The sequence below is a fragment of the Eucalyptus grandis genome, chromosome 8 (genome assembly GCF_016545825.1).
Source record: "Eucalyptus grandis isolate ANBG69807.140 chromosome 8, ASM1654582v1, whole genome shotgun sequence".
In the NCBI taxonomy this organism is placed as follows: domain Eukaryota; kingdom Viridiplantae; phylum Streptophyta; class Magnoliopsida; order Myrtales; family Myrtaceae; genus Eucalyptus; species Eucalyptus grandis.
This window is the reverse complement of record NC_052619.1, coordinates 52,104,343-52,115,085: the sequence shown is the minus strand read 5'-3', so window position 1 is coordinate 52,115,085 and position 10,743 is coordinate 52,104,343. Positions and strand designations below refer to the sequence as shown.

Genomic DNA, 10,743 nt, shown 5'->3' with positions numbered 1-10,743 from the left:
AGATCGAAATCCAACAGTAACTATATTAAGATTTTATCCAATTTGAATTTGGATTTGATTTTCCAATAGGGTTAACGTGAGATTAAATTCGATCCATTTTGGGGCTTTAATTAGCCATTGTTATTTTTCCAGGAGCTTTCATCTTTGGAATACCCGAGACCGTAGAAAGAATATGAATTAACCGCCAAGGTGGTTGAGCTAATTATGAATGGGTCATCTATATTTCACGAAATCATGAATTCGATTCACGTCGGGAGCGAGCCTGGCATAGAACTGTAATTTGCATGTAGTTGACCATGAGTCAAAATCTAGGTGAATGGTCCAAACATGATATCATAAGCATTTGGTGGTGTTTAAGGTTCTTTTTCCTTAACCGCTAAACCAATCATTACGGTTTTGAAGATTGAAGTTTTCCTTTAGTGGTCGAATGAAAGAAAAGCTCTTCAAAAAGGAGTTGCCGTATAATAACAGCGCCATGACCATTCCTTAATTTCGTGTATATCATGATGAAACTCCACTTCAATGAGGAATGAGATGCTTGTTTAGGTAATTCAACGAGACAAGCTACGATACATTTGTGCAAGAATCCAAACGAAATGCACCAGTACTGTCCCGAGGAAGCAACGTACTCCCCCAGCTTCACAAAGCGCAAGCCTCAAGCTGCCTCTTTACCCCTCCCTTCGAAAGGGTGTAATGTGAAGTGAAAAGGCCAAGCTCACGTACGAGCATATCAGTCCAAGCTTGAAGCCTCTCGGATCAGAGATGAAGGCCAAATTCTCTCTCCAAGAGTGTAATCCAAACCCTTTCTCCGAAGCTCCCCTCTTTCGTGTTACGTAGAAGCAACCCTGTCCTCTTCCCCTCCCTCTTCCAGGTGCTATAAGTAACCCCCCAACACCAAGGAAGCTTCGCATCACACCATAAACACTTAGAATCTTTCAGTCCCTATTCACTCCATCATCGCACCTACTGCAAGACAATGGTTTTCACAAGCTCTCCGAAACCCAAGATTGATGCGTCCAAGCTCAAGGGCTTTAGGGATGCCGCGTTCTCGTCGGTAGGGAACTTCATCAAGCTCCTCCCAACGGGGACGGTCTTCACGTTCCAGTTCCTCAACCCCCTCCTGACCAACAATGGCCACTGCGACGACCCCAACGAGCTCCTCAGCCGCCTCCTTATCATTGCCGGCGCCTTCTCGTGCGCCTTCTCTTGCTTCACTGATAGCTACACTGGCTCCGATGGCAATGTGCACTATGGCTTCGCCACAGGTAAAGGGCTATGGCCCTCACCGGCCTCTGAATTGGTCGACTTGTCCAAGTACAAGCTCAAGGGCAGCGACTTTGTGCATGCGTTGCTCTCGACCATTGTTTTCATGGTCACGGCCCTGCTGGACCCGAACACAGTGGAGTGCTTGTACTCGTCATCGTACAAGAAGGACCATAAGGTCTTGCTCAAGGCTGTGCCTGCGGTGATCGGCGCGATTTCTAGCGCGGTTTTCATGGCATTCCCTAGCAACAGGCATGGGATTGGGTATCCTTTTTCTAGTGACGACTCCGATGATCAAAGTGCTTCCAAGGAGGTGGAATGATTTAAAAGGGAAGCTTTCATATGTGATTTGCTGGTCTGTGTAGTTGTTTATTGGAGGTGCGTGTGCTTGTGTTGTGGTGTCTAGGATTTGTGTTGTATGGTTGTAACTTTCTTGCTCTTACTATATTTTAATAAAGAGTATGTCAGTTATGTGAAGAGTGGCATGACAAGAGTGTCGACTTTATTATTGTTTAGTGTATGCTACACCATATAAGCTTGATAAGCAAACTTGTAACCTTGACGGATTATGTCGAGAAAATTATACAATTAATCCTAAACTTACTGAATGGATGTCAATTTAAACTTTAATTTTTCATTTTTATCAATTTAATCATAAAACATTTACGTAAAATTTCAATATAGTCATTCAGGTCAATCTTTACTAGAAATCGCCGATTCACACGTTAAGGCCCAAGAAGAACAATTATTTGCACGTTTCACTGGAAGGGAGAAAAAAAATGGTCACCCTTCACGGTCATTATTCAAAAAGTAAGAAGGAAATTGCAAATATCAGAAGTTCATAAACCCCAGTTAGCAGGGTCACTGGCTAAGAAGTTTCCTATGATTGTGAGTTGTACTCTTTTAGAGATAAGTTCTGGATTGGGCCAAATTCAGCACAGCACAAATTGTACGTTATACCAATTTGGTGAGACTAAAACTTCCTGCTGACAATTCCATGCATTACTGCTAGATGACAAGATCTCAACCGAAAAATGAGGGCCCCATGGAGAATGTGGTCAGAAATCCATAATAGAGTCCGACCAATCTCAACCGAAAAATGAAACTTAGAACAAACCTTGGGCCTAACTCCACAGTTAAACATGGTCCAACTAATTGGACGCGGGTAGCTACTTAGGGGTTCACCTTATAAAGCCAACGAAATCCTATGTACGCAATCTCTTTTTGACCAACTTGGGGAACTCTCTAGTTATAATGTATGCAATTGTCGACTTTCTTTCTAGTCACCAAATTGGCAAAGTGTAAATATGAGCATCGCCTGCATTTATATTTACTTAAGCTTGTATATGGATAATATTTATAACTTGTAAACCACCTATCAAACAAATGATTTGAGGAGTTATAATTTTTTTCTTTTTACATAGCACGGAATTGGTTTACTCAATCGAGAAATGTTGAATAGCACCCAATGTGCGAGACTTCCTTCAATCGACACAAACAGGTAAATTATGTATGTCAAAGGGATCCTGTGACAAGAAATACGTAATGTGATGGTGTTGTGGTAGTGGTTGAGTGTGATATGACGTTACTTATCTAAATAGTCACGAGGCATCGAAATGAACAGAAAACCTAATATCTAATAAACAAAATGTAAACATCAACAACAAAGGCAATTAGTATAAAGAGGAAGAAGACAATTTTAAGGGCTATATTCTTTTTCATTATTGATCGAATGAAATTTATTCTAATAAATTTATCAATTATCAGGTCACAGACATGGACACGGTTCCAGACATGGACACGGTTCACACTTATTTTAGTTCAAATTGCATGTGGACAATATGTATATTCACAAACCTCCAATCAAGGTCCGATTGAAAGAATTTGGAGGAAATTTTCATTGACCAGTGATGAAGGGAAATACGACTAGCTTTAATAATTTTATTATGACTAAACTCATAGGCTTGAGGTAAGGCAAGGATGTAATGCATTTCCTAGCATATAATTAAGAAAAATTTTGAATATATATACACCAAAATTTGGACAAATTTTGATCAGGCATAACTTTTCCATTTAACCTCTCATCAACTCAATTTTTGCATCTATTGAAAATGTAATAGCCTAAATTTTCAGATTTCGTTTTCAATTAAATAAATCGGAGTCTTTTGTCGACACGCTAATAGTGCTATTCTCTAAACCAATCACTTACGAGATAACTGGACTATCTGTGGAAACAATTAAGGAATTTAAATGCAATAAACTTGAGAATTCGACCATGAATCAACTGCTTGACCGTGTTGGTCTGCAAGGGTCATTACGGCACTATCAAAAATCGATCAGAGACTGGAGATAAGTCGATTCAACTTAAATATGTGATCAGAGTGTGGGTGATTCTACCTGATTGTAAAATATTCGTCGATCGGCACTAGACTGTTTTCTATCATTTTGGTATCCGGTATCCGTATTTGAAATCTCGAGATTTTCACGATAACCGAGAGTCACCAATGTATTGAAAGTTCTGTGGTGTCACGAGCTATTTTAGGAACGTCAACTCATCCTCCAAAAGATTTTCAGAGATTCCGGGATTTTTGCGGAAAACCAATTCGGATGTTGCAGAAAATTAACGGAAATTTGGACTTCCAAGCCAAACCTTTGAGTGTTGGGGACTTACAGAAAATTGTCCGGGATTTTTCCTCATCGAAATCGGACCTCAATTTGGGGAATTGAGTAAGAAATTGAATTTAATTGAGTAAAATTCGGTTTTGGATAAGGGGCTGGAAATTTTGCATCAAAATGTATTTAATAGGTGGAATTTATGTTGGAAAGTATTAGGGGGACAAGTGTTTAATGGAGTGGCTTAGATTGGTGGACTTTTGGACATTTCATCATCATCCATCTTCCCCTTAATCTTTCTTTGCACGCTGTCTTCCACCAATTCCCCTTGCTGCTCGATTTTCTTTCATTTCCTCTTCGAAGAAACCGGACTGCAGTCGAAGACCACAGCTACCGCTCCATCATCATTCTCCTTCGTTCATCTTGCTGCCACGTCCGCCTCTTCCGCCCGCCCACGATCGAGGCCGCACGTCCTTCATCCAGTCAACAAGCCACCGAAACCTCCCCTTGGTTGACCGAGCAGCTCTGCTTCGAGCCACTTGGCCGTTGAGCCAACAAACGGCAACCCCTCCTCCTGCGTCCAGCACCAACGATCGAGGCAGCTGCCTCTTTGTCCGCGTCTTCTCTCCGCCCATCTCTGCCCACGCGTCCAAGTCCGGTGAAGACGTCAGCGGCTTCGGTCTTCACGTCTGCAGCTCATGCGTTCTCCTTCACCCAGCAGCAACGACGTCCGTGTGTCTCTCTCCTTCGGCCCGTGAACTTCAACGCCACCAGCCTGCTTCCGTTTCTCTGTTCGTGGCCCAGCTCGCGTGAAGCCAAGCCCACGCCAGCGAGAGCAACGTGTCTTCGGCCCAGCTTTCAGCAGCAACAACGCCGGCCCAATCCAGCAGTCTCCAAGCCCACGCAAGTCAGCAACTGCAGCCGGTAGCTTCAGCCCATCAACCCAGCAGCTCAGCCCAAGAAGAAAGCCCAGTCCAGCTTCAATCTTCAGCAGTTCAGCCCATCTTGGGCCCGCGAAGCAGGCCCAACCCACAGCCAAGCCCAAGCCCGAAGTCAAGCCCAGCTTTTGCTGTGGGCTTGCAAGGCTTTTGGGCTCAGTCCGTGTGCCCTTCGACGCCTCCGCATTTCGGAATTCGGCCGCCATTGTGTCGTCGTCGCAGTGTTCCGGTCTTCGCTTTCAACAATGAGTTTTGCTCACTAATCCATTATTAGTCGGTTAATGATGCTTAGGAGTTTATTAGATTTAATTAAGTGCAACTAGGTGGATAGATTATATTAGAGTAATTAAATTAGAGACTTATTAATGCATGTTAGGCAAATGGATAGTGTAGTTAGCAAGGAAATAGGTTATGGTATTTATTGAACGAGTCTCAGTAATTTTGCGGGCTCATCTCGGCTTCCAATTAGGCATTACGGGCTAAATTGGATTAATCCATTTATTTAATATTTTTCGTAATTATTTATTTATTTTCCGGAAATTAGGCTAGGATAGTTGACGACTGGAATTTCGTGCTAATTACTATGGTGCTCTATGTTTATTTAATTGAGTATCGGTTTGTGAAAATTGAGTGTGATTGGTGACTATGGGGATTTATCCCAAAATTGGAAAATGTCGATATTTGAAGAGATAATAACAGTGAGAGGTTGTGAGTTGGATTTAAAATTGCCAGGTGGGACCGTGATGCCACCAAGTCTAGAAAATTTGCTAGGTGGGGCCATCATTCCACTAAGTCTAAAATTGCCGAGTGGGCCATGATTTCACTAAGTATAAATTATGCATGTAGGGCCGTGATTCAAAGTCGAGATGGAATAGTTGAAATAACCGAAGAGGGGTCTTGATGACATATAATCGACTGAATCAATTAATCGCTAAATCGATTTGATTGATTAGATGATATGATTGTCAGTATCTGTTATTTGAACTGACTTGCAAGAAGGAAACTGAGGCTAAGGAGCCCTCTGACCCATGGTTGTGCTTAGGCAGCTCCTATGGCATATTTTCTTGTTAATCAGGTCTTAGGAAGTAGAACTCGCTGTGACGGTGTCTCACTAGTTATTGTATAACCATTTTCAGGCTGCTAATTGGCAGTGGTAGGAACCCGGGGCCTAAAGTTCAAAAGGTAAAGCCCGAAGAATTGGCGAGCATGTCCGACTAGTTAGTCTTAGGACATTTCTCTTTTGTTGAAAGCCAATTCCCTTTTGTAGGCTTCTAGAAATAAACCTATGTATTTATAAAAGGTTGGTTTTGGTCTAAAAATTTTATGGCCCTACTTTCCTATCACATTATTTTATTGTCTATGGATTATTTATATGCCTTCACATGCGTATATTAATTGAATGGGTCAACAATATGTCCTGGAACATCGCTATTATATCGACCAAGCAGAGATGGACATGTGCTCGGAGGGTTGGGGTGTGACAAGAAACTCATGATCTAATTGTTTCAAAAATATGGTTCAATTTAAAGAAAAAGTATTAGGATCGAACATATAGTCATGATATTTTTGGGAATTGGACCGAACATATAGTCATGATATTTTCTTTGCTAAAAATCTAATTGCCATAATTAACCCTAAATAATTTAGATAATTAGTCAAGCCACCTCAACTCTATTAGCATATTTCAAGCACCTAGAGATTTTGAACTCGTCAAATTAGTGTAAGGAAGTCCTTAAACTTATATATATACAATCAAATCTTAAAATTTGTCAAATTAGTGTAATCAAGTTATTCTGTTAACTCCATCCAATTTGATTAATAAAAAATGCTAAAGTGACTTTTATTATTATTTTCTCTTCCCTAAATAGCACTGTCATGGCTAAAATATTAAGGACAAGACTATGAAACTTCCTTTTCGTGCTTGCCTTTGCTTTTTGTGTTTTTGTGGGATTTTGGTACTCTTAGAAGGATTTTTGCGCTTGTTTTAGAGATCTAATCTGTACTAGGAATACTAGTTAAGTCCCTTTTTGTATTTTCCCTTTTATTTTGGATAAATTGTTCTTTCCTATTACAAATTACAGTGCTTTACCAATGTGTTTTGTTATGCCACAATATTTTTTCTTTAAGCATTTGCAGCCCATTGTTTTTTGTTTCTACTATGTCTTTTAGAATTTTTCCACAAGGTTCATGCATTCATACTGTAATTACCGCATATTTCGATCCACTTATTGATCATGAATGTGATTTACCTTTGATGATCTGTTCAGTGGACTTTTATCTCAAAAGAATTTGTTTGACGCACTCGATTCCATTTGGTAATTTTTAGTTTTTAAATGTACAAATATAAGAGATCTGCAGGGAACTTGGATGTGATGTGGTACTTGTGATCGCTCATGGAGCGATGCCAGGGTCCAACCAGCCTGTTCATCCACACCTGTTTGATGAAGCATCTAAGGCCGAAGTTTCATCGACAAGCACACGTTGGAGATGATATCCTCACCTGGCTCTATCGGCGTGAAGTTCGTACGATCTCCCATCCCATCTATGTAGGGTAGCTCCCGGACCACGACGACAGCATAGGAGAAGTTGTGGGAATAGATAAAGTAGGCATGAGGGTTCTCACTGAAGCCAACCTTTGTGCCAAGGTCCACGGCCTTACTTATTGCACCTAGAATGGTGATCCCTATAGTCAAGTGCATAAAATCATGAATCAACTTCATTAGAAACTCTCTACTTTGATTAAACATGTAAACGTGAAAAACACCATGCCTTTACTGCAATATTGTATATTCGATATAACTCACAGTGATAATATTTATGTTAATGCAGACATTGCCTTGGCTACGTTTGATCCAATTCCAGAAAATATCATGACACTTCGTTCGGTCTAATTTCCATAACTCTTTTTTTTTTTTTTTTTTTGTAAAATCAAATTGTATTTTTGAAATATTCGGGTCATGAACTTCTTGGTACAAAAATTGAGTTAATAGAAGGTCGAACAGAAAAGTTGTGCCCATCAAAGTTTCCCTGACTTTGGGTGAAAATATATAAACATCATTTAATTTGTTTTTTAAATTATATGCTATGAAATGCTTATCCCTTGATATATTGAAATTACTAATCTATATAAAATGTTGCCAACAACTTAAAAAGCGAATAAGTTTTGATAGGTTGAGGGGCATTTTATAAAATTAAAATTTACTATTCAACAATTAGATTTTACTAAAAGCCACAACAACTTTTCTAATTACTGATATTATTCAATTTACTTACTTTAAATAGAAATTCACTGAAAATAACCCAAAAAAAAAAATCCTTATTTTAAAGTTTAAAGTGGAGAAGTTTTCATCTTCAATCTCTTAGTAGTTGGTTTGGTCCTAAGTAAGACCTTAAAAGGCTTTGACCACCATAAAAGTCTGGATAGAGGCTGAGATCCGAGCCTCGAGAAATATTCCGGCCCCATTGGTCACCCCGTCCAAACCCCTTTAAGGGGTAAGGGGGCCACCTTGGATGGGCGCAATGCCGTGCCCGGGAACCAACCCAGGGAAGTACACCCGATGAAAAGGCCCAGCCGGGGAAACTCGGCCGGGGTGGACGGAATGGAAAAGTACACTTGTCAAGCAATTACATGAAATAACATTCTCACGGAAAACAAATTTTTATATTAAAGAGTGAGCGTGTATACATTAATAACTAATCATGTTTTCGTAATTGTCCACTTATAAGTACTTAGTAGCATCTCCACGTCATTAATAGCTTTTTTATATGAAGAAAAGTAATCATTTAAATAGTTTCTTTATCATAAACTTTACCTTTTAAGTGTAGGAAAAATCAGCATCTCCTTTTATATAGCCAGGAAACCTAGTGTAATTTTCCAAGAGCATGAAAAATCTTCAACCACTCAATAGTTACAAGATTTGTAACTTTCACACGTGTAAAAGTAATTACCAATATAACACGTATTACTTCAAAAAGGCGTTGCTATCTAATCACAAGATTAATAGTCATTCATTGAGATCATATACATCATGACAAAACTCTACTTTAATGGGGAATTTTTATTTAGTTACTTCAATGAAAGAAACTATCATATATGTAGAAGAATCCAAATAAATTCAAGAAAATTGTCTCCAGGAAGCAACGTATCCATCAGCCACATGCGGGCGTAACAGTCCCAAGCTTAAAGCCTCGGAATGGAAATGAAGGCCAAGTCGTTTCCAAGAGTAAAAGCAAAACCTTTCTCTAAAACCCCACCTCTCTCACGTTACGTGGAAGCAACCCGGTCTCTTCCCTCACTCTTCCTAGACTATAAAATACCTCCCAACACAAAAGAGGCATCTCATCACACCCAAACACTTAGAATTTTTTCCAGTCCCAATTCGCTATCGTTTAACGTAGCAAGATCAACTCTCGTTTTTGCAAGATATGGCTCCCACGAGCTCTTCGAAATCCAAGAGCCATGCGTCCAAGCTCCAGGGCATCAGCGACACGACGTTCGCATCTCTAGGGAACCTCATCAAGCTCCTCCCTACAGGGACGGTCTTCATGTTCCAGTTCCTCAACGCTCTCCTGACCAACAATGGCCATTGCCACACCTTCAACAAGTACCTCAGTGGCTTCCTCATGGGCGCGTGCGCCTTCTCGTGCGCCTTCTCTTGCTTCACCGACAGTTTCACCGACTCCGACGGTATGATCCACTACGGCATCGCCACGGCTAAAGGGCTGTGGCCCACATCGGCTGAGAATTCCGGCTCGGTCGACTTGTCCAAGTACAAGCTCCGGGTCGGCGACTTTGTCCATGCGCTGCTCTCAACAATGGTTTTCGCGGTGGTGTCCTTACTGGACCCGAACACCGTGGACTGCTTCTACCCGTCGCTCGAGTTAAAGCGGAAGGTATTGCTCCTGGCTCTGCCTCCCGTGATCGGCGCGGTGTCTAGCGCGGTTTTCATGGTATACCCCAACAAGAGGCATGGGATTGGGTATCCTTCTTCTAGTTACGAGTCCGACGATCAAAGTGCTACCAAGGAGGAGGAATGATTCAAAAGATAAAAGAAAAAAGCTTTTATTTGTCATTTGCTGGTCACTTAGGAAGGCGTTGTACTTCCTTTGAGTTGCGTGCTTGTGGTGTCTAAGTTTGGTGTGGTGTGGCCTTTTCATAATATCATATGGTTAGGTGAAGAGTGGCAAGACGAGGGTCTTGCACTTGTCATTGTTTTTCAGTTTATGTTACACCACAGTAGCTTGATCAGCGAATTTATAACCTTGACGGGTGAATTAAGAAGCATAAGATCTCAAATTCGAAATTATCTCCATGACAACCCTCTGTAAATTACCGACCAAAAAAAAAAAAAAACCCTCTGTAAATTAGATAATAAGCAAAAAATATTTCGTGGGCCTTATGCATTAAGATCCAAAATGGCCTGATCCATATATGGCTTCTGGGTCTCATCCACTTATTTTGACCCAAAACTATCTTTTGGACTCTAAAATTTTGCTTATGCAAATAGATCTTCGCCCCGCTTTCTTGCTTACACCTAATCAGCTGTACGGGCTCGCATAATCGACATGATGAATGGAGTAGTTTGAGATACGACTTTGCCAATTTCATTGGAAGAAGTTAATGATCATCACCCATCATAAACGTTATTCGAAAATTAAGAGTAAAGTAGCCATATCAAGAGTTCATTAACCCCAATTAACATAGTTACTGGCCCAGAATTTTTCCATGACTGGGAGATGTATTTTCCTGGAGATAAGTTTTGGATTGGGATTCATTCAGAACAGCCCACTTTTATTTCAGCCCAATTTGGTAAAGACCATAAACAGCCGGTCTCTTTTTATAATTTGTGAAACTCTCTAGATATAATGCATGGCATTGTTGACTTCTTTTTTTCTGGGGGCAAGATTTTCTCCATCCTTGATTGGATTC

The 10,743-nt window shown here is 40.6% G+C and overlaps 2 protein-coding genes across 2 annotated transcripts; both read left to right on the top strand.

Annotated features, from left to right (window-relative positions):
* The first annotated feature begins 894 nt into the window (after positions 1-894).
* On the top strand, positions 895-1,740 carry LOC104414942 (protein DMP2). Its single transcript, XM_010026161.3, has one exon. It carries the CDS (start codon positions 977-979, stop codon positions 1,583-1,585), a length of 609 nt encoding a protein of 202 aa, XP_010024463.2. The 5' UTR covers positions 895-976; the 3' UTR covers positions 1,586-1,740.
* A 7,421-nt stretch (positions 1,741-9,161) lies between these two features.
* On the top strand, positions 9,162-10,126 carry LOC104414941 (protein DMP2). Its single transcript, XM_010026159.3, has one exon. It carries the CDS (start codon positions 9,240-9,242, stop codon positions 9,849-9,851), a length of 612 nt encoding a protein of 203 aa, XP_010024461.2. The 5' UTR covers positions 9,162-9,239; the 3' UTR covers positions 9,852-10,126.
* The last annotated feature ends 617 nt before the right edge of the window (positions 10,127-10,743 follow it).